Here is a 25,482-nt window from a genome sequence, read left to right as displayed (position 1 = left end):
GGTCACCGCAGTGACCTTGAGCGTTCTTCTGTCCAGGCCCTATTGGCTCCGCCTTCCCGGGACTTGAAATCCAGGAGTTCTTGCATGTTTTATGTCTGCTTCTCCCACCCCGGGTCCAGCGGCTTTGTGGGGATATTGGATCTGCGGTCCAAGTGCCCCGATGGAGTAATCTTGGGGGAAGGGGGAGAAGGGGAAGGGGCAGCGCCTCTCTAGTATGGGCACGCTAGGCTCCGCCCTTCATGCATATGCAGTTACACTAACCTCTCTGTTCCTCCCGCCTCATTTACATATGTAAGTCTCCCTGCCCCGCAACTGCGGCCCCTGAGCCACCTCGCCCACTCCTCTCGCGCACAGCGCGCTCCGCCTCCTTCGTTACGTAAGAGCGCTCATGGTTCCAACCCCCTCGCCGAGTCTCCTCTGGCCCCTCCCCCTTGGCGGCCGCCTCCCCGAGTGCGCCAATCTGGCTCGGCGGCGGTGGGCGGGACCTTCATGAAGGCCCGCCCTCTGGCTTCGCCGGCTCCGCCTCGACCGGTCCGGGCACGCAGGCGCTGCCTGCCCCACTTGTCTGATTAGCATAGGGCGCCGGGCCCCGCCCCCTGCTTTGCATGCGCACGGCCGGCCCCACCCCCGCTGTCAGCTGGAGGAAGCAGAGTAGGAAGCGGCCGCGATGTCCTTTTGTGTCCTACAAGCCGCCGGCGGCGCCGCCGAGTGAGGGGACGCGGCGCGGCGGGGCGGTGCGGCCCGAGGAGGCGGCGGAGGAGGGGCCGCTCGCGGCCCCAGGCTCACCCCGGCGCTCCGGGCCGCTCGGCCCCCATGCCTGCCCGCCCGCCCTGCCGGAGCCCCAGGTCCGGGGGCGGAGGGGAGCGCCGCTGGGGGGGGGTGGACGGGCGGGGCGCGGGGGCCATGTGCGAGCGCGGTTGGGAGGCGGGCGGGGGGGCGGGCTCCGGGCGGGTCCGGCTCCAGGACCAGCCCGGGTCACGGTTGGGACCGGGTCGAGAGCCAGACGGGGTTAGGGTCTGGGCGGGATCCGGCGTTCAGGTCTTAGTGCGTCGGCCCGGGACAGGGGCCGGTTCTGGCTCGGGCTGCAGGTCCTGGCCAGGGTCAGGCTTGGGCCTCGGGTCCAGTCCCAGGGCAGGGTTCAATCCGGCACCTGGAGCAAGTCGAAGTCCCAGGGGCGGGCCGGGGTGGAAGATAGGGAGGGTTCCCTGTTGGAGAAGGGGCTTTGAAGACCACGTGGGGGCGCTCAAAGGGGCCTTGGGCCACCCTCCTCTCTGGGTCAAAGGTCATCGCACCGGCGGGGGAGAACTTCCTCCTCCTTGGCGCTCCCCATTTACTTCCTGATAACCTGATAGAGGTCCCCCGCGGGCGGAGGGGGAGGGGAGGCGAAGCAACTTTAGGCAACTTCCCGTAGGTGTGCGCAGGTTGGGGGGGGGGGGGGGGCCCCCCAGGGGGGGGGAACTTTGCGAGGGGGGGGGAAGGGAAGGGTGATTGTGCTTCCGGGGGGTGGGGGGGGGGGGGGGGTGTAAGGAGGTGGAGCCGCGTCCGCCGGTGGGCAGGGGATTGGCATGCTTGGGCAGGAGGGGCGGTGTGTCAGGTGTGGAAAGGCTCTGAGTGTGTTCCCAGAAGTCTATGCCAGTGTGTGTCGGTGTGGGGGGGGCATGGTGAGTGGGAGTGAGTTTGTGTGTGTGGGGTGATTGTGAGCCTTGAGTGTGACTTTGTTTATGGGGTGTGAACTTTGGGGGGAGTGCGTGAAGATTAATGGGAGCACGAGTGAGAGGTGGGGTTTGGGGAAGGCCATGGGTGAGGCATGGGAAGTGCCCCGCAGAGAGTGAGCATGTGTGAGCATGTGAAGACACCTAGAACCCAGGTGAGTGGGAGTGTGTGAACCCACACTTGTGAGCACATCAACTGCCCTTGTGTGCCTGGTTTGCGCTTCTGAATGGAGGACACCCAGGTGAGGGGGAGATCATCGAGGTCCCCAACATCTGGTGAAAATTGAGAGGTACCTTGCTACTGGCTGGGGATTCCAGAAGGGGTTGAAGATTGCCTGGGGACTAAGGTTACCCCGCTTCCGGGCTCTGAGTGGGAGTAAGGAGTTTCCAGGCCTCCTCCGGGATCCCAAGTAGGAGACCTTGCCATCAGTTACAGGCCCTGGAGGCTTTGGAGACTCTGTTCCCATAGCAACAGCGGGGGGGGGGCCGTCTTCATGGGCAGCCCTTCCTTGGACTCTGCCCCCCTTCCCTCCCCCTCAGTGAGTCTGGAAGCCTGGCTCTAGGCCTGGGGTTGGGCAACCCGGGTGGCACGGTGTCTCCACCCCCCATCCCAGTGTCTCCCTGTGACCTGACAGGTCTCTCCCTGCAGGTGACCAGCGCCATGTCCAGCCAGGTGGTGGGCATTGAGCCTCTCTACATCAAGGCAGAGCCAGCCAGCCCCGACAGCCCAAAGGGTTCCTCGGAGACCGAGACCGAGCCCCCAGTGGCCCTGGCCCCTGGCCCAGCTCCCACGCGCTGCCTCCCAGGCCACAAGGAAGAGGAGGATGGGGAGGGGGCTGGGCCTGGCGAGCAGGGTGGTGGGAAGCTGGTGCTCAGCTCCCTGCCCAAACGCCTCTGCCTGGTCTGTGGGGATGTGGCCTCCGGCTACCACTATGGTGTGGCGTCCTGTGAGGCCTGCAAAGCCTTCTTCAAGAGGACCATCCAGGGTGAGCCCCCACCACACTCCTATGCCCTTTGCCCTCTGGGCCTAGAGTCCCCCAACGGGTGGCAGTAGGCCCCCAGACAGCTGCGGTACAACTTGGGGTTCCCGGGTTCCTCCTACCTCCTGGGAATGCCATTTTGCTAAAAAGTGAAAGCCACCAGGATGTGTTGATGGATTGGAGGTGGAACGTGAGAGAGGCCTCGGGAAGCCTTCTTAGGTTTCTGGGTACTGTAGGCCTAGCACCTTCCACAGTGGCTCTGAAGAATTTGAGGCAGACTCTGCCCGCTCCAAAATGTTCTTCTAGCTTCTGGCAGCTGCTCACCTCTCAGCAGCATAGAACATTCCCCTTTGGTGGATTTCCCCAAAGCAGCAGCAGCAGCAGCACAAGGCAGGTTTTTATGGGTAACTGAGAGCAGCTACGTCATATTTCAGCACCTAACTTTAAAAAGACTTTCTAGGTAAAACAGGCCTGCTGCCAGTTCCTGCTGAATTCTTCTCACTCAGGGAAAACCTAGCAAAACATGAGTGAGCAAGACGGAGACATAATAAGCATTACTTGAGATGTGCTCGTTCCTTCTGTTTTTATGGAAATCACTGGTTACTTCAGGGCTTAGATACCGTGTACTTTTGGGGAGCATTTCTTGAGGGCGTACCCTAAGCCAGGCACTGTGCCCTCTATACGTCTGATCTGTTACTCCCCCGGCAACCCATAAGGTGCCAGCACTGGGACCATGGCGGAGGCCCAGGAAGCTTTTTAAAACCTTGTTCGAGTCCCACAGGTAGAAAATGGCAGAACCGGGATTTGAACTTGGGTCGATTTAGGTCCGCCGCTGACTGCTGCCTCTGCTTATGACTTATAACTGAACTTCGGACCGATGGCTCCCAGTGGGTTGTGACGTTCCAGTGGGTTTTGATCTGGCCAAGACCCACTGCTCTAAAACCACTTGTGCTCTCTTCTGGTTCTGAAGGTCAGTGAACTAACAGGTTCTACCCACCCTGGAACCTTTCACTCTCCGTTGACTCGGTTGACAAATCTTTACTGAGCGCTAGCCGTAAATAGCAAGGTTTTTTTTTTGGTTTTTTTTTTTTGATTTTTAATGTTTTTATGTTTGCGAGACAGAGAGACAGAAAGAGCGTGCGCGTGAGGCGGGGAGGGGCAGAGAGCGAGGGAGACACAGAATTCGAAGCAGGCTCCGCGCTCTCAGCTGTCAGCACAGAGCCCGACGCGGGGCTCGAACTCACGGACCTGAGCCGAAGTCAGATGCTTGACTGACTGAGCTACCCAGGCGCCCCAATGGCAATCACTTGTTGAGCATTTGGGCGCTGTGAACCATGCTGCCTGTGTTAACTGCGATATTCCCTTGAGTTCTCACCGGCCATCTTTGTAGAAAGTCCTGTTTTTATCCTAGTTTTATCGCTGGGAAAACAGGGGTTGAGGGCTTAGGTACGGGACTTGCCCAAGGTCACACGGTCGGTAAGTGGTAGGGTCGGGATGGGCCTCCAGAGTCCTTGTTCCTCACAGACCTGCGCTTGGGTGTCCCGGCCACTGTTTCAGGCGTGGGGACCCAGCTGGGACGGTGGCAGAACCGCTCCCGTCCTGAAGCCACTTTCATTGTAGCAGAGGGGAGCGAGAAAATGGTGAGCTGCACAGAAGTGTCGTAGTACAGCCGTTGCACGTGCCGCAGGGGGACGAGGAGGATGTGTGCCAAGGAACCTGGCCGGGCTGGGGGCTCTCCTGGAGGTCTTCCCCGAGGAGGTGTCTTGAGCTGTGCACGCAGGCCTGGATATGGGGCATAGGAGAAGGCACACCGTGGGAAGGAATGCGCGGGCCAAGGGCGCATTGGCTGGCTGTGTCACTCAGGCCTCGTGGTAGCCCCGTGGGGCCGGGAGGGCCACCACGCGTTCATTCAGCCAGTTGTTAGGACCTGCACTACAGCCAGGCCCTGTTCTCGCGCTCGGCGGTCTTGGCCGTCATGAAGCAGACGCCGGAGCGGAAAGACAGAGAACGAAGATGTGTACGTGCGTAGCTGGTGCGGAGAGCTGCTGAGAAGCCGTCAGGCAGGGACAAGCAGCCGAAGCCCGCAGAAGGGCACCTGACACTCTCACAGCAAGGGGGGGGGGGGGGGGGGGGGGGCTGTAGGCCTCATTGGCCTCGCTCGGGCTTTAACCCGGAAGGGAAATCACTGGAGGGTTTTGAGCAAGGTTGGGGCGGGATCTGACTTGAGTTTAAGGGGTTGCCTCTGGCACCCGTGTCCACACTCGCTGAAGGAGAAAAGGACAGAGGAGGCGACCAGCACGAGGTGCGGTGAGGTGATGGTAAACTGGGGTCGAGGATAAGAAGCGGGTGCCCGGGCAGAACGGGTCAGCGTCTGGAACCTACGAGGAGGTCAAGCTGGCCCTGGCTTTGTTGACCGGTTCGGTTTGGGTGTGAGAGGAGATGTTCTTCTGGATTTCTGCCCGAGGACCTGGACGGATGGAGCTGCAGGTGTTGGGACTGGTGGGTCGGGGCTCCTTTTAGGACAGGTTAAGTTTGCAATGCCTTCTAGACGTACAAGATGTCGAGGAGAGAGTAGAATAGAAGTCTAGCGTTCACGCGGGTCTGGAGATAGAAATTGGAAGGCCCGCGACTGATGAGCTCACTATGGGATCTGAGTCAGGGGGGACAGGGTCCAAGGGCAGCCCTGGGGTTCTCCAATGGAAGAGAAACCAGGAATGTGGCGTTCTAAATTTTTTTTTTTTTTTTACGTTTATTCATTTTTGAGAGAGCACAAGTGGGGAGGGGCAGAGAGAGAAGGAGACAGAATCCGAAGCAGGCTCCAGGCTCTGAGCTGTCAGCACAGAGCCCCGACGCGGGGCTCGAACTCACAAACCGTGAGATCATGACCTGAGCCGAAGTTGGACGCTCAACCGACTGAGCCACCCAGGCACCCCAGGAATGTGGCGTTCTAGAGGCAAAAGACAAAAAGCGTTCGTGTTTGTAGGAGCAGGACACGATCCGCAGCATTAGATGCTTCTCTAGGCCGAGTAAGATGAGGAGAGCAGCTGAGGGCAGGAGGGCCCAGAGATGCAGCTTGACAAGAGGCTCGGGGTGGAGATCAGCCTCCTGGCTCCCCCGGTCCCAGGCTTCCCTTGCCCAGGGAAGGGGCCCAGGGGGGGGCCGTTCCCCTCACTGCCCCGCTCCCGGCACCCCTGCTCTCTCTAGACCTGCGCTTGCCCGGGGCGGGGGGAGGGGGCGGGAGTCGGGGCTCTCCTGTCTTCTGGGCCCTGGGAGGCCGCCACTGGAGCTCTGCCTCTTTCTGGCAGGGAGCATCGAGTACAGCTGTCCGGCCTCCAACGAGTGCGAGATCACCAAGCGGAGACGCAAGGCTTGCCAGGCCTGTCGCTTCACCAAGTGCCTGCGGGTGGGCATGCTCAAGGAGGGTGAGCGCTGGGCAGGGGCCCGGGTGCCTGGGGCTGGGGTGGGCAAGGCCTGGGAAGTTCTGGTGGACTCAACTGGGCCGGGGGGCTCTGTAGAGCAAGTACCCCCCCGCCCAGTCCCGTGGACACAGCGCTGTCCTGCAATTCAAGGAGTGCGTCTGGACCGTGTGCGGGGAGGGCGGCAGAAGTACAAGCGGCGGCCAGAGGTGGACCCACTGCCCTTCCCGGGCTCCTTCCCTGCGGGACCCCTGGCGGGAGCTGGAGGCCCTCGGAAAACCGGTGAGAGCTGGAGGTCCTTGGAGCTCTAGGGTTGGGGTGGGCCCAGGACACGAGAGGCCCGTTAGGTGTCGGTGCCCCCAGAGCAGTGGTTATCTTGGGCACCAGGACCCCAATTTTCCCTTCGTCTGTTCCCATTTCCCTGAAGACGTGTGTTTGAAAATACCTTTTTGTCACCAGTCCCTGGGTCGCACAGCTGGGCACAGGGACCGGTTTTTCTCACACTCCGAACTTGGCCGTGGACTTGGCTTTCCCCTGGGAAGTAGTGAGAGCCCTTCCTGGAGACAGGTGTCCCAAGAGTGGCTGGCCAGCGGCTCCTCAGAAGGCCATCGGGGAAGGAATTCTGGGAAGATGCTGGACCCCGAAGGGGCCTGCAAGTGCCTTTTCCAACTGTCACTGCAGCCCCAGTAAATGCACTGGTGTCCCATCTGCTGGTGGTTGAGCCTGAGAAGCTGTATGCCATGCCTGACCCAGCGGGCCCTGACGGACACCTCCCGGCCGTGGCTACCCTCTGTGACCTCTTTGACCGAGAGATCGTGGTCACCATCAGCTGGGCCAAGAGCATCCCAGGTAAAGGGGCCAGGTGATGTGGGGCTTCCCTGTGTAGGCCAGGCCACGCCTGGCTCTGACGAACTTGCTCAGCCAGGTCTGCTTCCCACTATCCTCCAGGCTTCTCGTCACTGTCCCTGTCTGACCAGATGTCAGTGCTGCAGAGCGTATGGATGGAGGTCTTGGTGTTGGGCGTGGCCCAGCGCTCGCTGCCACTGCAGGATGAGCTGGCCTTCGCCGAGGACCTGGTCCTGGATGAAGAGGGAGCGCGAGCAGCCGGCTTGGGGGAACTCGGGGCTGCCCTGCTGCAGCTGGTGAGGCGACTACAGGCCCTGAGGCTGGAGCGTGAGGAGTATGTCCTGCTGAAAGCCCTGGCCCTTGCCAATTCAGGTGAGTCCGGGGCAGGCAGGGACAGGTGTCTCCCTAAGGCCTTCCAGCTTGCAGCTCTGATGGTGGCCCAGTCTCATCTTGCCGACCGGGAAAACTGGGGCTTAGGGAAGAAGGGTGATTTGTTCAAAGTCACGAAGAAGGCGAGGGCAGGCCCAGGAACCGCATGTAGGGTTTTGAGCTCTAGTGTCGTCCTCACGTGGAAAGGTGAACGATTTAGTGGAGGGGAAGGGGGGGAGGACAAGAGGTGGCCATAGTTGCGGGGGGCGGGGCCGGGGGGGGGGGGGGAAGTGTGGGCCCTGGCTCATGGGCAGGGGCAGGGAGTTGGTGCCCCAGCCAGCCCCTCGAACCTGTGCCTGGCTTCTCAGGCCCCATCCAAGGGTGCCCAAGCAGGTGTTGGCTGTGCCCTTTCTGGAGCTGGCCCACGTCAGCCTCGTTCTCCTCTCTCCTTGCAGACTCTGTGCACATCGAGGATGCCGAGGCCGTGGAGCAGCTGCGAGAAGCTCTACACGAGGCCCTGCTGGAGTACGAAGCAGGCCGGGCGGGCCCCGGAGGGGGTGCCGAGCGGCGGCGGGCAGGCAGGCTGCTGCTCACATTACCACTCCTTCGCCAGACAGCGGGCAAAGTGCTGGCCCATTTCTATGGGGTGAAGCTGGAGGGCAAGGTGCCCATGCACAAGCTCTTCTTGGAGATGCTCGAGGCCATGATGGACTGAGGCAAGGGGTGGGCATGGGTGGGGGTGCTGGCAGGACCCGCCCAGTATGGGGTCAGCCCCAAGGGGGCAGAGCTGGGGTCTGGGCAGAGCCACAGCCTGCTGGCAGGGCCAGGGCAATACCATCAGCCCCTGGGAGCAGGCCCTACGCCCTCCCCTCCCCCCTCCCAGGGGGTCTTAGAAGCTGGGAACGTGTGTGTCCAGGCTCTGGGCACAGTGCTGTCCCTTGCAAGCCATAACATGCCCCCAGAGTGTTAAGGGGGCCTTGCGGAAGCCATAGGGGGCTGCAGGGGACGTATGTGGGGGGGGGGGGGCAGAAGCCTGATCTCAGGGAGGGAAGGGAGTGGAGGCCACAGTCTCCCAGTGGGTGATGCTTTTGCTGCTGCTTAATCCAACCCCCTCTCCAGAGCAGAGGGGTTTTTGGAGAGCAAAGGCCCCTGCCCCCTTCGCTCCTCTCCTCATCATTTGCATTGGGCATTACTGCCCCCCCTTGAAGCAATAACTCCAAGCAGGCTCCAGCCCCTGGACCCCTGGGGTGGCCAGGGTCCCCCCCCCCCATCAGCTCCCACCCGGCCTCCTCAGGGGGTAGGGGGAGCACTGCCTCTATGCCCTGCAGAGCAATAACACTATATTTATTTTTGGGTTTGGCCAGGGAGGTGCAGGGACATAGGGCAAGCCAGGGCCCAGAGCCCTTGGCTGTACAGAGACTCTATTTTAATGTATATTTGCTGCAAAGAGAAACCGCTTTTGGTTTTGAACCTTTAATGAGAAAAAAAAAATATATCGAGCTCAAGAACACTGTTTTGCGTATCACTGGCTCAAGGGTTGGGGATACACATGATCTTGAACTAAGATATACACAATTACAGAATGAAAAACTAGCGACTCGCACGATTAAGTCTCAGTTTCCTCATCGCTCAGCAGCATGTTGGGGATCCCACGACTGATGGGAAACAGACGTCCAGACTCTGGGCACTGCAGGGTGCCCTCCAACACATCCACCTGCGGGAAAGCGGGACACAGAGCTGAGCACTTGAAGCATCGGCCTGACTGGCCGGGGAAACGGGCGATGGGCAGGTTCTCACCTCCAGCAGCACGTGGTGCATCTTCCTCAGAAACTTCTCGTCATGCTCATACCCTTCAATCGGCTCTTTGGGTACCTCGACCAGGTGCAACTGTGGGCAAAGGCCTAAATCACCTCTGGGCATGCCGACCCTTGCCAGGCTACCTGGCCTGCGGTGACACCGACCCCGTCCACCCCCCCCCCCCCCCCCCCACTCAGGGCGAGCACGGGCGTGGGTAAGGGTCCTCACAGTATCCGCCGCCTCCAGAAGCGCCGCCCACTCCACCTTGGGTATCATACGCGCCACGAAGTCGGGGTTGAACTCCACGGGGTTGATGCGGACCTCGGTGGCCTGCGGGGCGGAGGGGTTTTGTGAGGCCGGGGCCGGATCCTGGTCCCCCAGGACACGGGCGCGAGACTGCCCCCGGCCGATACCTGGAGGCGCAGAGGGAAGCCACGGGGCCCCACCCCCCGCACATGCGAGCTCAGCAGGTTGTGGGTGAGCAGCTTCATGTCGCCAAAACGGAATCTCCCCAGGCCGGAACCGGAAAAAGCTAGAAACTCCGTGGCATCACTTCCGGGGCCGCTCCAGTCTCTGTCCTATTGGACGGCTTGGAGGAGCGGAAGTGGCGGAATGCTGGAGCTTCTCGTGCTAGCCGGAGAGGTATTTGAAAAAGCTTGGTCGAATCACGCGCTGCTACCGGAAGCGTCACGGCAGGTGATGGCTACGGCGCAGGCCCAGTGGTTTCCATTCGCTACAAATCATGCATAGTGTAAATCACATGTAAAGCCGCCGCAATGCAGGGGACTCCGTTGAATGCAAAATAAGCCATGTTTTTCTCCCACGCGGGCGCCTGACACCCTCGTCTCCCGCCCCTCAATTCCGGTTAAGGAAAAGAAACACTGCAGGAATCCGTAAATGAGGAACATCAAAACAGCGACACCCCCACCCTTGTATGCAAATAAGTTGCGCGGCCGCCGGAAACTCCGCCCCTTGGCTGCTGCCCCCGTGGTCCAGCCCCAAATGTAAATAAGCCGAGCGTAGCGTCCCGGGAGCGCCGCCCCTGCACGGGCCCCTACGCCTGCGCGGTGGAGGAGGCTCGCCGGGGGCGGGCGAAGTCGAGGCTCCGCCTTTCGCGGGGTCCCGCGGGGGCCCTTAGCGCCAGGCCCCGCCTCCTGCCGAGGCTCGGGCCTGGGGGCGGAGCGATTGTGGCCTCTGGTATGGGCATGCAGTTGGCTGGGCTGCGTCTTCTAGGTGGCAGGGCGGGCTCAGCTCTCGTCCGGGCGACTGCCATCGGGTCGGCTGCATCGGCGGCGGCGAGAGCAGGAGGGTATCGGCGACGAGGAGGGGAGTGGACGCTCGGAGGGGCCTGCGGTTTCAGAAGCGCCGCCCCAGCTATGGCCCCAATCAAGGTGACCGCTGGCCGGGCTCTGCCTGACCTCCCCTCCCGCCCGTCTTCCCAGTGTTCTCCGTCCCGGTGATCGGGAGGAGAATCACCCTCTTTCCTGCCCTCCGGACCGCTGCCCGCCGCGCTGGACTCTTCCGTAGTTCTCCCTCATCCCCCTCAGCGAGACCCCGTGCATGCCCCATATCCACCCGTCCCCCTTTCACTTCCACCCTGCGACACCTTGTGACGGGTCTCCACCATTTTCAGGCGATTGAAAACCATGGCCTCCTGCGCCTTCTGGAACCATCTCCTTTGTCCAGGGCCCCCTTTCAACCCCCATACATGTCCCTCCCCCCCCAACCCCGTACCCTCTTGTACGTTTTTGTTCTATTGCAGGGCATCGTTCTTCACCCATCGTTTGAAACAAGTGTTTTTTGTGAAAGCCAATATTGTGCCTCCCCCCATTCCACTTCTCCCGTGGCTAATTCCCACTCTTCTCCGAGTCTTTCACGCCTCATCTGGAACCATCCCCTGCTCCTTGCAACCACCCCCTCCTTCCCCTTCCACACTCTTCTGAGACCTCCTCCTCCTCCTGCTTACTCCTCCTCCCAATCCCTGACACGCCCTTCTTTTGCTTGCCTCCTCTGGCTCCACGAAGCCCTCACACACTCCCAGGCAGACTGATCCATCCCTTTTGAGAGATTCCTTTTTAAAAAAACGTTCATTTATTTGTTTTTGAGAAAGAGAGAGTGGGGGAGAGACAGAGAGAGAGAGAGAGAGAGAGGGAGAGAGCGAATCCCTAAGCAGGCTGCACGCTTTTAGCACGGTGCCCGAATCGGGGCTCAAACTCACAAACCGTGAGATCATGACCTGAGCAGAAATCATCAGTCCCACGCTTAACCAACTGAGCCACCCAGGTGCCCCGAGAGATTCCTTTTATTTTATACTTCCCTCCCAACCCCGTCTCCTCCCCTCCCCCCTCCCCCCTCCCTACAGGCAACTTTCTCACCTTTCTTTGCCCTCCGTTTTCTCTTCCTGGGGGCTGGATGCTCAGACCTGGCCGGGGTCCTCTCCCTCCTGTTGCCACGGTCTCCTCCTCACCCCCAAATGGAGCCCTTCCCTTCCTCCCCTGCCTATCTATCCCACTTCATTATGGTCAGAAAAGTGGGTTGTTGACTCAATCCCTTGCAACACCCAGAGAGGCCTTCTCTCCTTTTTTCTGTTGTCACCAACAGGCTGGTAAAAGGAATAGGGCCACCTTGAAACCTGGGAGTAACTGGCGGGTGGGGGTGGGGAGGGGAGGGTCACAGGGAGGGACCTCTGGAAGCTTGGACAGGTTGGGACATTCCAACTCTATCAACTCCAATCCACCAGGAGCAATTGCCAGGTCTGGTTTCTCACCCTACCCTTGGCCTCCCTTATGCACCCCCTCATTTCCCTCCTCATCTAGTCAATCTCCCCTGGTAACTTACCAGGTAACCAACTAACTCCTTACCAAATCCTTCCCTCTAGGTAGGAGAGGCCATCCCTTCTGTGGAGGTTTTCGAAGGGGAACCTGGGAACAAGGTGAACCTGGCAGAGCTGTTCAAGGGCAAGAAGGGAGTGCTGTTTGGAGTCCCTGGGGCCTTTACCCCTGGCTGTTCCAAGGTGAGACCTGCCTTCTGGGACTCCGCAGTTGGAGTCTTGTGCCCACGTCTGTGTTGTTCGTCTGTGTTGTTCGTAGGTCTTCCGCGTAGTCCTAGGGCAGTTTGCAACAAGATTATGCAGGTGAGGGGCCCCTGGGTGGCTCAGCCGGTTAAGCGTCCGACTTGGGCTCAGGTCATGATCTCGCAGTTTGTGAGTTCAAGCCCCGCATCAGGCTCTGTGCTGACAGCTTGCTCCGAGCGTGGAGCCTGCTTCAGATTCTGTCTCCCTTTCTCTCTGCCCCTCTCCCATTCTCTTTCTCTCTCTCTCTCTCTCTCAAAAATAAACATTAAAAAAATTTTTTTTTAAAAAGTAGGCAGGTGAAGGACACCAGAGCCTTCAGAAAATCTGGGGAGGCTGTGAAACAGTAGTGGTGCCAGGAATGTGGGAGAAAAGGGTTTTGTAATCAAATCCAACATCTCTTATTGATTTTGCCGGCGAGGGGCTCTACGGAAGACCTTTGGGACTGGGGTAAATAAACTATAGTCCTGTCCACAGGAAGTTCCTGGTGGCCACAGACCACTTAAGTTTGGATCCGAGCTTCCTTGTGGCCAAGGCAAGAAGGAAGTGTGGCTTACACGCTTCTCATTGTTGGATCAAAGGTGTCAGAGAGGGAAGTGAGGGTGGCCTGGAGATCAAGGGGAGGTTGAAGAGCCGAGGCAAGTATCCCCGGGCTGACCCTTCGTTTCCCCCTCCTAGACCCACCTGCCAGGATTTGTGGAGCAGGCTGAGGCTCTGAAGGCCAAAGGGGTCCAGGTGATAGCCTGCCTGAGCGTTAATGATGTCTTTGTCACCAAAGAGTGGGGACGAGCTCACAACTCTGGAGGCAAGGTGAGGTGTGGGTGCTGTGGGGGGGGGGGAGGGGGGTCAGGGGCCAGGTATGGGATTTTTCTTTTGACCTTTACTTCCTCCTTAGGTTAGGCTCTTGGCTGACCCCACAGGGGCCTTTGGGAAGGTGAGTGTACCCCTGCAACCCCCACCCTAGAGGGTGATCCCTCTGCCAGGCTTTGGATACAGGAACTTGGAGGCTAATACGGGGAGCAGCTGGGTGTGTGTGGGGTGGGGTGGGGGTGCTTGGTCTGTTCTGGAAGTTTCTAGGTCTTGTCTCTGCCTTTCCTTTTAGGAGACAGGTTTGTTACTAGATGATTCTCTGGTGTCTCTCTTTGGAAACCGACGGCTCAAGAGGTAAAAGTGGGAGGGTCCCCCTGTGGGGTTCCCCTGCCGCCCCTCCAAGCTCCATTCCCAGCCTCCAGGCCCAGGCCGCTGCAGTTGGCCCGGTCTCTCCTTCTGGCAGGTTCTCCATGGTGGTAGAGGATGGCGTAGTGAAGTCCTTGAATGTGGAACCGGATGGTACAGGCCTCACCTGCAGCCTGGCCTCCAACATCATCTCGCAGCTCTGAGACCCTGGGCCCAGACATACTCTTTCTCCCCTTCCCAGTCTCACCTGCGCAGCCCCGGACAGAGGGCTCCAGTCCAAACCCAAGAGGGGCCAGTTCCCGGATGGGAACTTGGACCAAAGTTCTGCAATAAACATTTCTGGTTCACCTTTACTCCTTGGTTGTGTATTGCTGGTTGGTGAGGGCCAGGCCTGACGACAGTCACGGCTGTGAGACTATGGGCAGGGGCTGAAGGGGTGCTAATGGGGGACCCTGATGTAATTGAGGAGACAGTCGGGGAGAGCCTTTGAGTGAAGTGTTAGGAAGCAGAGAAAGGGCCAGTGGTCTGAAAAACAAGGGAAAGAACGGTCTGTGCAGAGGGAGTATATCTGGAAGGGCTCTAGGCGGACAGAGCTTGGCTCGCAGCCACGGTTTGATCTCTGGGTGTTGGCTGATCTCACTTAAAATGTTTATCTGTTTACTTTTGAGAGAGGAGAGAAAGAATCCGAAGCAGGCTCCAGGCTCCGAGCTGTCAGCACAGAGCCCGACAAGGGGCTCGAACGCACAAACCGCGAGATCGCAACCTGAGCCAAGTCGGGCGCCTAACCGACTGAGCCGCCCAGGCAACCCTTGGCTGATCTCATTCAGACCCTAAACCTCCGGGTGGGAGCTTTGGCTCGAGGCACCCACACCACCTGGGCCAAGCTTTAGCCCCACTGTTCTCGTAGATTCTGTTGAACCCCTCCCAGGAGCACCCTCAGCCCAAAAGGGCTCTTGGCGCCTTGAAACCACCTGACGGGGGTACAAAGGGCACCGTCTCTGGGGGCAGTACTGATTGAGTCCAGGAAAGCTTCCCGGGAGGGGAGTCTAGGTGAGCTGTGTGGGGAAGAAGATGCTGGTGAGGCCTGACCAGTGCTGGGTGTCCTGTGAGGGGCTGGGGGTCAGGGAGGCCATTGCTACCTCCGGGCCCTGCCTTCGGGGCTTCTGCCTTTTGTCCCTGGGCAGCCTTGCACTTGGCAGCGGGCGGGATTACTAGGCCCCTGCTGTGTTTAGGAGCATAGTCCTAAGGAGGGCAGATACTTAGAACTGTGTCTTCAGATGTAGTCATCCAGTGGGGTGTAAGCTGTTACTGCCCTGTTCCGGCTCAGAGACTTGAAGCAAACAGGCCCAGCTCTTTCAGCCACTTCAGAGCAGCTCGGATTTGAGCCAGTCACTTGGCCGCAGGGCAGGCATGGGTGTGGGCCTTACTCACCGTGCGGGGCTGCCTTGCCCTGTGCCTTCCCTGCAGCGGCGCAACCCCCAGAGCTGGTCAGGGCAGGCCACCCTTCCTGAGAGGCTGGGGAGAAGGTCGGGGAGGGGGAGGAGGGTACGACCTGGAGGCAGTGGCATCGAGGCCTTCTGGCAGAGGGAAGGAACAGTGTGGCCACAGGTATGGAGGGTAGAACAGTCCAGCCACCAGCAGCGCAGAGAGCAGCTCAGCGAGACGGGGGCAGGGAGGGCAGGGGAACCTTCTAGACCTTGGGCAGTAAGCTGCTTACCTTTCACCCTGTGGCCACCTCAGGCCAGTGAAGGATTTCTGTGTGGCAGCGACAGGTGAGTGTCATACCTGGGCTCCCACGGGGGTGGGGGGGGGGCAGAGCCGGATTGGGGCCGGGGGGGGGGGGGGGCGAGGCGGTGAGTGGTAGGTAATACAGGGAGGGATGCCGATGATGGATGGTGGTGGCAGGGAGGTGGGGGCTGGGACGTGGAAACCTGTTGGACGATGGGAGGGAGGGCGAGTCTGGGGGGCCACCGGCTGGAGGTCTGAGGGGGCCGGGTAGTAGAGGTGATGTTGTGTGAAGGGGGCACTCAGCAGGGGGACCACCTCCCTACCAGAGATGGCCCACCCACTGACCTTTGTCCCTTCAAATCCCACAACTTGCCGCCCCTTGGGGGTCGTGGGCTGGGGCAGGGCAAGGGACCTCCCTCCCTCCGGTTTCCCAATCCCTCATAATCTCCCTCTACCAAGCTCCCGCTCACAGCCCTGTCCTCGATGACACGACAGCAGAAAGGGCCTTGCTTGTCTGGACACCGTCTCCCTGTCTTTTCGTTATACAGGTGAGAGTTTCCCCCAGGGTCACCTGTGTGCACCCCAGTGAGTGGTCTCCAGCCTCCTGACAGCCGCAGGTGGAGACAGCACCCAAGTCAGCGGCTGGGCTCTCGGAGCCTCTTGCAAATGGCTGGCCAACGGCTGGCTCCCCCACGGGCTGCGGACCCTATTTCTCTTCCCCGCAGCCCCTCGCCATCAGGGCAAGCTGAGTCTCTGTCGCTACCCCTCAGTGGCCTCTGAGGGGGCTTCCAGGGCCTTGGTGGCCCCTTCAGTCCGCAGGGATGAGAGTCAGGTGTGAGTGGAGGTGGCCATACATCTCAGCTTGCTCGGGTGGCTGGTGTCCTGGGAGAGGCCCTGGATACCGGAGGGCCTGAGATTAACGACCACATTGTAAGAATCTGGTAGAGAGCCCCATCTCCAGGGCAGACCGACTGTGTTTCAGGCCTGTAGACAAGGGCAGGGCAGGCCAGGGCCAGCAGGTTCTGGAGGCCCGGGGCTGGACCTGGCAGGGCAGTGGGCATGAGCCGCCTGGGCTGTTGGTGGCCATAGGGCCCATGTTAAAACAAACCCTGAGACACTCGCCCAGCACATCTCCGGATAAAGCTCACCCACCTGTCCTGACCTTCCCAAGGGCACAGCAACTCCGACCCGGAAGGCCAAGGGTTTTGCTCGAGTTCTTTTTTATTTTTTTATTTTTAATGTTTATTTATTTATTTGGGGGCAGCGGGGCAGAGAGAGAGGGAGGGAGAGAATCCTAAGCAGGCTCCGCGTGGTCAGTGCAGAGCCCAACGTGGGGCTCGATCCCACAAACTGTGAGATCACGGCCTGAGCCAAACTGACTGAGCCACCCAGGCAGCCCCAGGCGTTCCTTTGATGAGCTGCTGAGAGCTTTGCCCTTTTGCTTAGAAAATGCATGTTTGCACATGCGTGTGCACATATGGACACCTGCATGTTTTTTAAGCGTGTTGAGGACGTCCCCTGAAGTCCTTCCAGAAATTTCAGGTGAGCCCCACCTCCACCTGAGAGGCATTATACAGAGTAGGTCAGACCTCCTCAGGCAGGCTATTTAGTTTCCCTGACCCCACTTCCCTTATCTTTAAAGTAGGACTAATCGTAGGGGTGCCTGGGGGGCTCAGTCAATTAAGTGTCTGACTTCAGCTCGGGTCATGATCTCGTGGTCCATGGGTTCGAGCCCCAGCTCAGAGCCTGGAGCCTGCTAAGGATTCTGGGTCTCCCTCGCTCTCTCTGCCCCTCCCCCACTCACATACTGTCTCTCTCTCTCTCTCTCTCTCTCTCTCAGAAATAAATAAACCACAAAAAAAAAAAAAAAGTAGGAATAATCCAACCCACCTCATAGAGTTGTTGTGGGGAACAGATGAGAGTTATGTAAAGCACTGGGCACAGTGCCTGGCATGCAGTCAGAACCCAAAACATGGTTAAAAGAGAAAAAGAACACAAAAAGAATTCTTTCTCTCCACCATGCAAGCCTGCATGTGGGTAGAGAAAGGGCTGGGAGTTAGGAGAGAGGTCAAACCTCAGTCCTGTCATTTGTGATTCCCGTGACTATGCCTCTCCGGGCCTCAGTTTTCTCATCAGTATAATGGGCTAGTGACCCTCTTATTATCCATATTATGTAGGTCCTCAGGATTCTCCATACATTGTCTGACGCCTGAAGCCTCACAGGTTAAGGAGGTAAGGGGTTGGGAAAGCATCCCCAGCGGTTGTCTTGGCCAGGCCCTAGAGTCAGGCGTGAGCTTCTGAGAGAAAGAGAGGGTTGGAGGGGTGCGGCATTCCTGGCCCAGACCAGGTTTGGGCTGTAGTTACGCAGGTACCATGATCGGGAGGGTGTTGACCCCAAGGGGGAACCCACCTTACTGGTGTGTGTGTGTGTGTGTGTGTTTATACAGCTGCAAAAGTTTGGATAACATCTGCGTGAATGCACAGATTTTTGGTGTTAATCAACATGCATATCAATCTGCCATCTTTGAAAACATTTTTTTAAACATTTATTTATTTTTGAGAGACAGACAGAGACAGAGCATGATCAGGGGAGGGGCAGAGAGAGGGAGACACAGAACCCGAAGCAGGCTCCAGGCTCTGAGCCGTCAGCGCAGAGCCCGACGCGGGGCTCCAACTCATGGACCGTGAGATCATCATCTGACCTGAAATCAAGAGTTGGACGCTTAACTGACCGAGCCACCCAGGCGCCCCGTAAAACCCACTCTTTAAAAGGGCACAGTTGAGGGGCGCCTGGATGGCTCGGTCAGTTAAGCGGCCGACTTCGGCTCAGGTCATGATCTCACGGTCCGTGAGTTCGAGCCCTGCGTCGGGCTCTGCGCTGATGGCTCAGAGCCTGGAGCCTGTTTCAGATTCTGTGTCTCCCTCTCTCTGACCCTCCCCTGTTCATGCTCTGTCTCTCCCTGTCTCAAAAATAAATAAAACGTTAAAAAAAAATTTTTAAAGGGCAAAGTTGAGTGGTTGGTTAGTCTATTGACCAAGTCGTATAACCGTCACCACTAGAGTGACAGATCTTGAATCTCGGTGGCTTCTGAGTGATGCCCGTGTGCATACCCTTATTTGGTTATGACAGGCATGTTCGGCCTTCTGGAGGTGCTGCTCGCCCCCACATGGCCCTACGGTCACATCGGGTGTCTTGCTTGACCCCCACCCTCCGGCCGAGGGTCATCTCGGGGCCAGGTGCTGTGCTGGGCTCCAGGGACAGGGCGCCGAGGGCTCTGGGCACGGGCCCTGCCGGCACCACGTCGAGGTGGGACTCCAGGCACTGAGCTCCTGTCCTAATGGGGCTGGCCCTGCCACCAAAGCTCCGTGCTCGCCTCGATGCGTTTGGGGTATGACAGAAGGACTCTGCCCGCTGGCCCGCCCCGCCACGGGGTAAGGGAGGGGAAAACGGCTTCTAGCTGTGGCTAAAAGATGGATAGACAATGCGAACAGAGGCAGGAAGGGTCTTCTAGGTGGCGGGAACAGCCTCGTTAAAGCCCAAAGGTGCGGGAGAGGAACGAGGTCTGGGCTGAGCAGACCAGGTGAGGGCAGGGATGGGATTTCATCCAGAGGCCACAGCTTAGCTGGCTTCCCTCGGTGGACACGGGGGTGTCTCCGGTATTTGGCGAGGGGAGGCTTCCGACACTTTCTATTTTCGTTTCTTCTTGGGCTCCTTCCTCGGGGAGCGTTCCCAAATGCTAGAGTGTTGGGTCCAAGGGCTCTGGAAACTCTGAGGCCGTTTTGACAGCCATCGGTGACGTGGGCTTCTCTCCTCACCGTGTGCCAACCCGAGCTTTACCTCCTGGGTTTATTTTTGCCAGCTTGATGGATGGCTCATGGTATCTTGGAGCTGCCTTTAATGTGCGTGTCTTTAATTACGAGTGAGGCTGGCACCCGTGGGGCTTGGTGCTGCTCCCCCTGTGCCTGCTAACTGGGTGCCGGCCTCCCGCCTTGCTCCCCCAGCATCCCCAAAGCAGTGGGGGAGCGAGGGGAGGGGATGCAGCTTTTGGAGTCCTCCAAGAAATGCTGGCTTTACCCTTAACTGTACCGGCTCCTACCCCCTCCCGCTGATCTCTGAATCAGCTGATCTCTCCTACCCCCTTCCTGATCTCTGAAATAGGAATTCGTTTGTTCAGAAGCATTCATGCGGCCGCCTTCTGCAGTTTGGCTCCTCCTCTTCCTGGCTGTGTGACCTTAGGAAAGTGACTTAACCTCTCTGTGTGTCAGTTTCTTCCTCACAAGAGGGGGGGTGATAATAACAGCCCCGGTATTTTACACACCTACGGAGGAGGGGACTGAGCGGTGAATCCACGTGAAGGACAGAGCACGGAGGAAGTGGTCGGTGCCCGTCGGGGCGCTCACGCGGGCACTGTGCACAAACAGAGAGGATGTAGAGTGGGATAGGCTATTAGGGAAAAGGACCGGGGTCTTTAGAAAAGGAAAATCTCTTCCGAGAAACAGTCCATCAGGGTGACCAGCAGGGCGAGACCAGCAGGGTGAGAAGGAGCCAGACAGGGGGAGAGGGAGGGAGGGTGTGTGTGTGTGGCGGGGGGGGGGGGGGGTGCGGGTTGCAGAAACAGCACATTCGAAGGTGTCCAGGGTGGGAGACTGAGGAAGCGGAGAGGGCCCTGCGCCAGAGGAGGTGGGGAGAAGCAAGGGATCAGGCTGTGGACAGCTGGGGCCACTCAGCAGGGCCTCGGAGGTCCTGGTGAGAGGGTGGAACTTGATTCACGGCACAGGGAGAAGCCATGGGAAGGTTTTAAGCAGGAAAAGGTCATGAGGCAGTAGTTCCAAGAGACTCCTTGGGCGCTGGGTGGAGACGGGCTGGAGGAGGACCGGAGCTCGCGTCTGCCTGGGTAAGAGTCTCAGGATGAGGCCGGGTGAGTGCTCCCCCACCACCCCCAGGAGTGTGGGAGCACCCTGGGGAGAGCAAGCCAAGTGTCAGGTGGTCGCGGCTGGACTGTGGCATGCTCTCTTTGGCTGCTGGGGCCCAGGTGCTGCAGGTGGCTCCCCGAGTCCCCAGGGACCTGGCCCAGCACTTGGGTGCATGGCCCTGGGTCCCGCCCTCCCTGGCTCTGGCTTCCCGCTGCCTCCTCCCTCCCTGGCGGCTGGTTCCGGCCGCCCCGCTGGGCATTTCTGCAATTGCCCAACTCTGGCTCAGCTACTTCCACCCCCAAGTGGCAGAGAGGAAAACCATCCCTTCTTAGAGACTTGGGGGAGGGGGAGGGAGTCCCTCAGACCCAACACCAGAGGGCCAGGTGCCCAGAAGGCCCTGGAGGCTGTGTTTTGTCTTTAATTCTTGAGCCCTGAATCTTCTGCTGAGGGAACTGGGCTCCCGGAGGGCCTCGGAGGCACCAGGTGGGGCTCTGGGCCTGCTGCAGGCAGGGGGCAAAAGTGGCTCTCTGACTCAGCCCTGGTGGGTCCCAGGCTCTGGCTGGACCTGGCCACCACTTGCCTGGCCTCCCTGGACTCTGCTTCCTCGAACGCCAGAGCCCTCCTGCCTCTGGCCTCTGGGGTTGGACCAGGGCTATCCAGAGAATTCAAAACCAGAAGGGAACTGGGAGATGGGAGATGCGATCCCTCCCACTCCTATCCTGTGCTGAGCCCCGGCGTGGGTGGGGGGGGGGGGGGGGGGGGGGGGGCGGGTTTGCAGGTGACTACGTTGTCCATTTGTCTGTCTGTCATTCTCTGCTTCTCGGGCTGACTCCCATGGATCCCCATGCCGGCAGTCGTGGGTATTGGACTTGCTTAAAAACTTCCAGAAAAAGATATCTGAGAAGGGGAGCCGTTGTAGCACTGCAGATGTTTAGAATATTTGTCAACAAGACAGAGTTTATTTTTTTAAATTTTTTTTTTAACATTTATTCATTTTTGAGACAGAGAGAGACAGAGCATGAACGGGGGAGGGTCAGAGAGAGGGAGACACAGAATCTGAAACAGGCTCCAGGCTCTGAGCTATCGGCACAGAGCCCGACGCGGGGCTCGAACTCACGGACCGCGAGATCGTGACCTGAGCCGAAGTCGGCCGCTTAACCGACTGAGCCACCCAGGTGCCCCAACAAGACACAGTTTAAATGATGATGGAATAGCAAGGCAGCAGAATACCGCGTCGCCATTAAAAAGGCCAAGGCCAGTGGCTCTGAAGAGAAATGAAGCAGATTGTAAAATATTTTGCGAAGCACGGAGGTGCGCAGCCCTGCGTGTGTGGTTGTATCCACCTGTTACAGACAGACGGGGGGGTCAGAGGGTAGGGGTTGGCAGTGATGAGGGCGAGACTTGGTTTCTTTTCTGTACCTTTACGCAGTCTTGGCGTTTTTGATCGCGGGTCTGAAAAAACTTTATTTTATTATTTTTATTTATTTTTTTTTTCCATCTATTTATTTTTAAAGTTTTCTGTGTGGACACATTTTCTTTCCCCTTTTTTTTTTAAAATTTTTGTTTTTTAAATTTATTTATATTTTAATTCATGTCCAGTTAGCATATAGGGCAACGATGATTTCGGGAGTAGATTCCTTAATGCCCCTGACCCATTTAGCCTCTCCCCCCCTCCCACAACCCCTCCAGAACCCTCCGTTTGGTCTCCATATTTAAGAGTCTCCTATGTTTTGTCCCCCTCCCTGTTTTTATACTATTTTTGCTTCCCTCCCCTCATGTTCATCTGCTTTGTCTCTTAAAGTCATCATATGAGTGAAGTCATATATTTGTTTTTCTCTGACTAATTTCACTTAGCGTAATACCCTCCAGTTCCATCCACGTAGTTGCAAATGTCAAGATATTCTTTTTGATTGCCAAGTAATACTCCATTGTATCTATATCCCATATCTTCTTTACCCATGCATCCATCAGTGGACGTTTGGGCTCTTTCCATACTTTGGCTATTGTCGATTAGTGCTGCTATAAACATGGGATGCATGTGTCCCTTCGAAACAGCACACCCAGTATCCCTTGGATAAATGCCTAGTCGTGCAATTGCTGGGTCGTAGGGTAGTTCTATTTTTAATTTTTTGAGGAATCTCCATACTGTTTTCCAGAGTGGCTGCACCAGTTTACATTCCTTATTATTTTTATTTTTTAATGTTTATCTATTTTTGAGAGAGAGAGACAGAGACAGAGCACGAGTGGGGGAGGGGCAGAGAGAGAGAGGGAGACACAGAATCCGAGGCAGGCTCCAGGCTCTGAGTTGTCAGCACAGAACCCGATGCGGGGCTCGAACTCGTGAACCTCAAGATCACGACCTGAGCCGAAGTTGGACGCTTAATCGACAGACCCACCCAAGTGCCCCTGAAAAAAATTTTACAGGAGAAATCCAGCCGAAGGGAAGGGACCCCTGCTGGACTCTGGTGAACATCCCTTAACAGCTAACTGAGCCTTGAGATCCCAGGATCTCTTTGTCACCTGATGAGGAAGCCCGTCCCCAGCTCCCACTCTCCCCAAAGCCTCCCTCTGCCTGACTCAGCCGAACCAAGTCAGAGAAACATATTGAGATGCAGCCAGGCGTGCGTGGAGTGACAGATGTGAAAGCAATCGTTGACACGGTCCCTGCCTCCGAGGCTTGAGGAAGGGTGTGACTGGGAGATGTTGAGCAAGCCAGGGGCCCTCCGCCGCCAGGGGATGAGGCCTAGTCACCCTAGTCTGGGTGCTTGGCTTACCCAGAGCAGGTGCTCCCGGAGGACTTCCCAGGCTGGAATCTTTAGGGAATGCAAACAGACGTAAGATTCGCAGGGGGTCAAATCTGGACGAACCCTTGATATTATTAATACTAAACATAACAACCACACCAGGGACCATTTAATGAACGCTCCGGCTGGGCACCAGTTCATGGAATCCTCGTAACAACTCTCGGGGAGGATTATCTGCATTTCCCAATGCGTCTCAGGAGTGTCAAGCAAAGGGATGTGCTCCTCTGTTAACAACCCTGCACGGCTTCCCGTTGCCTGATGAGACCTGGCTCGCCTTGACCGTGAGCCCCTTGCTCCTTACATGCTGGCCCCACGGCCTTCTTTTGGTTGGTTCTACCACTCGATAGCTGTGTGGCTTTGGGCAAGTTATTAACCTCTCTGAATCTCAGTTTCCTCCTCTGTACATTGGAGATAACCCTTGGTCCTCATTTTTTTTTTAATGTTTATTTATTTTTGACAGAGAGAGAGAGAGAGAGACAGAGCATGAGCGGGCGAGGGGCAGAGAGAGAGGGAGACACAGAATCCAAAGCAGGCTCCGGGCTCCGAGCTGTCAGCACAGAGTCCGACACGGGGCTCGAACCCACAGACTGCGAGATCATGACCCGAGCTGAAGTCGGATGCTCAACCGACTGAGCCACCCAGGCGCCCTGCATTGGTCCTCATTTTTTTTTTTTTAATTTTTTTTTTTTAACATTTATTTATTTTTGAGACAGAGAGAGACAGAGCATGAACGGGGGAGGGTCAGAGAGAGAGGGAGACACAGAATCTGAAACAGGCTCCAGGCTCTGAGCAGTCAGCACAGAGCCCGATGCGGGGCTCGAACTCACATACCGCGAGATCGTGACCTGAGCCGAAGTCGGACGCTTAACCGACTGAGCCACCCAGGCGCCCCAAGTCCTCATTTTACATACGAGTTCAATACAGAGTAGTCAACGAGCGTAAAGTACTCGTACCCATGACTGGCTCGTGGCAAACCTGTGTTTGTCAAGGTTGTTTTTATCGCCCCATCTTTCATCAACTCTAAGATGTCATCAATTGTGAAAGATGCCACCGAGGGAAAAAAGAATGCTGCCAGTTTACTACGTCCCGAGTCTCTTTCATCACGAGAGCCTTTATTTTATGCTTCCCGAAGGAGCTCTTTTTGACTTAGACATAGGCTCTCATCATAAGTCTGAGGCACACACGTAAAACGGAAAATAGAAACAAGATAAATTGTTTATGGTTTGGAAAACTCCTTCACATTTAGAGTCCAATCAATAGAGGCGTGATGCCTGTATGTTTCGCTGCCACCTCCTCCAGGGAGCCATCGAGAATGCTGGCGAGAGAGCGGCAGCCCCCTCCACGATCCGTATGACAACCAGAAAAACCAACAGCCGTAGGAGGCGGCTCTCAGCCCAGCTCTGCAATGACTTCTGCTTTGGGAGTGTTAGTGACAAGCCTAATTCGCCTCCCTGGGGGCTCCCACCGTTTGAATCCTGGGGTTCCAGGAGTGCTCAGCTCTTGCCTCCGGGGAATTCTTCCAAGCTGCTGACTCCCTTTCTGCAGGGTGTGATGCTTCTGAAGTGTGGGCACATGCAGGCAGTGACAGCTACGTGAGGACTGCCGCCAGCCAGAAAGCCACTCTACGAGGTAACCTGACTTCCGAGACTTAAACGTGAGCAATCAAGTGTCTTGGAATCAATGACACATGAATAATTCCTGAACTTGGCGCTGGCCGGGCTTCTAGCTGCCGCAGAGCCCTTGCACATTCTGTCTCTGCTCTCTCCCCGCCTCCCCACTTTGTCTACTTAACCCAGCCCCCCACCCCCACCCCATCTCAGCTTCCTCGAGGAGCCCCCTCTGGGATGCCTTCCCTGGCCCTCCCAGGAAATCCGTCTCTTTGCTGTCTACGCACATAGGATGGCTGCAATGCTACATTTTGAGCACGTGTGTGATTTTGGGGGGGCGGCCGCCTCCCCGGTGTACTGGGAGGCCCACAGGTGCGGGGACTATGTGGCTTTTGCACCATGGCAGCACCGGGCACTGTCCGGCTCTGAGCCGGTGAATGACAGAATGAATCTGGAGGGTCCGTAGTGAGCAGTGAGGGAGCTGGGGTGTCCTCCCGGGCAAATGTCTGTCTGAGACATTTGCTGCTGGCCTCGGGCTGTACGCGTCTTCCCCCAGTCCCCCACCAGTCCCCCAGAGGCCGGAGTCTAAGCCATTTCTTTTACAGCCGGGAAACTGAGGCCTGTCGGGTCGCAGAGCCACGGCCCAGGGTCCTGGCTCAGTGCAGGGTGCACAGAGAATGGGGGAGGGTGGGGTCAGAGGAGGGGTTCTCACTTCTGGCTGGGGTGCAGAGGAGACTTACTGGGGCGGTAGCATCTGCCACCGGCTTCCCAGAGGCCCTGGGAGATGCAAGGCGGAGGTCCCCTTCTCTGGTTTCAAGTTTCCAGAGAGGCGGAGGGCTCACCGGCCATTGTTCCTTGGGCCGGGAGAGCTGGGTACCCCTGCGCGGCCCTGACCCCACCTTCCCCTGCTAACCCCTGGGCTGGCCCTGCGGAGATGCTGGGAGGATGTGGGGTGGTGAGGTGGGGGCCGAGGCAGGACAGTGGGGGCGCACAGGCCTGCGTGCACCCGGAAGGAGGAAGCTGCACAGGGTGTCTGTGGCCGGGCCGGGATCCCCGACCGGGG

The 25,482-nt window shown here is 57.9% G+C and overlaps 3 protein-coding genes across 5 annotated transcripts; 2 read left to right on the top strand and 1 right to left on the bottom strand.

Moving 5' to 3' along the window:
* Positions 1 to 542: 542 nt before the first annotated feature.
* ESRRA (estrogen related receptor alpha) lies at positions 543 to 8,833 on the top strand. Of its 2 annotated transcripts, none has more exons than XM_049643547.1 (7): positions 543 to 845; positions 2,362 to 2,698; positions 5,998 to 6,114; positions 6,262 to 6,390; positions 6,790 to 6,957; positions 7,057 to 7,326; positions 7,779 to 8,833. In XM_049643547.1, exons 1-7 carry the CDS (start codon positions 606 to 608, stop codon positions 8,036 to 8,038), a joined length of 1,521 nt encoding a protein of 506 aa, XP_049499504.1. In that variant the 5' UTR covers positions 543 to 605; the 3' UTR covers positions 8,039 to 8,833. The 2 variants fall into 2 exon arrangements, with proteins under 2 accessions (XP_049499504.1, XP_049499513.1); XM_049643556.1 differs by lacking the exon at positions 543 to 845 and adding an exon at positions 1,487 to 1,867.
* TRMT112 (tRNA methyltransferase activator subunit 11-2) lies at positions 8,781 to 9,641 on the bottom strand. Of its 2 annotated transcripts, none has more exons than XM_049643631.1 (4): positions 9,534 to 9,641; positions 9,349 to 9,450; positions 9,121 to 9,210; positions 8,781 to 9,037 (listed from the first exon to the last, which is right to left on the bottom strand). In XM_049643631.1, the coding sequence occupies exons 1-4, from the start codon at positions 9,609 to 9,611 to the stop codon at positions 8,930 to 8,932; spliced, it is 378 nt and encodes a 125-aa protein (XP_049499588.1). In that variant the 5' UTR covers positions 9,612 to 9,641; the 3' UTR covers positions 8,781 to 8,929. The 2 variants fall into 2 exon arrangements, with proteins under 2 accessions (XP_049499588.1, XP_049499596.1); XM_049643639.1 differs by having other exon boundaries at positions 9,385 to 9,450.
* A 438-nt stretch (positions 9,642 to 10,079) lies between these two features.
* PRDX5 (peroxiredoxin 5) lies at positions 10,080 to 13,719 on the top strand. Its single transcript, XM_049643652.1, has 6 exons — positions 10,080 to 10,511; positions 11,999 to 12,133; positions 12,869 to 13,000; positions 13,086 to 13,124; positions 13,293 to 13,354; positions 13,464 to 13,719. Exons 1-6 carry the CDS (start codon positions 10,320 to 10,322, stop codon positions 13,567 to 13,569), a joined length of 666 nt encoding a protein of 221 aa, XP_049499609.1. The 5' UTR covers positions 10,080 to 10,319; the 3' UTR covers positions 13,570 to 13,719.
* The last annotated feature ends 11,763 nt before the right edge of the window (positions 13,720 to 25,482 follow it).

The sequence above is a fragment of the Panthera uncia genome, chromosome D1 (assembly GCF_023721935.1).
Source record: "Panthera uncia isolate 11264 chromosome D1, Puncia_PCG_1.0, whole genome shotgun sequence".
NCBI lineage: Eukaryota > Metazoa > Chordata > Mammalia > Carnivora > Felidae > Panthera > Panthera uncia.
This window is presented reverse-complemented; position numbering and strand designations above follow the sequence as displayed.

Coding starts and splice junctions, on each gene's coding strand:
- PRDX5 (XM_049643652.1), top strand. CDS start 10,320: ATGGGCATGCAGTTGGCTGGGCTGCGTCTTCTAGGTGGCAGGGCGGGC. Junction 13,001..13,085: donor CTCACAACTCTGGAGGCAAG/GTGAGGTGTGGG, acceptor CTTCCTCCTTAG/GTTAGGCTCTTGGCTGACCC. Junction 13,355..13,463: donor GGAAACCGACGGCTCAAGAG/GTAAAAGTGGGA, acceptor TCCTTCTGGCAG/GTTCTCCATGGTGGTAGAGG.
- TRMT112 (XM_049643631.1), bottom strand. CDS start 9,611: ATGAAGCTGCTCACCCACAACCTGCTGAGCTCGCATGTGCGGGGGGTG. Junction 9,451..9,533: donor GCTTCCCTCTGCGCCTCCAG/GTATCGGCCGGG, acceptor TCCGCCCCGCAG/GCCACCGAGGTCCGCATCAA. Junction 9,211..9,348: donor TTCTGGAGGCGGCGGATACT/GTGAGGACCCTT, acceptor CTTTGCCCACAG/TTGCACCTGGTCGAGGTACC.
- ESRRA (XM_049643547.1), top strand. CDS start 606: ATGCGCACGGCCGGCCCCACCCCCGCTGTCAGCTGGAGGAAGCAGAGT. Junction 2,699..5,997: donor CTTCAAGAGGACCATCCAGG/GTGAGCCCCCAC, acceptor TCTTTCTGGCAG/GGAGCATCGAGTACAGCTGT. Junction 6,958..7,056: donor CTGGGCCAAGAGCATCCCAG/GTAAAGGGGCCA, acceptor ACTATCCTCCAG/GCTTCTCGTCACTGTCCCTG.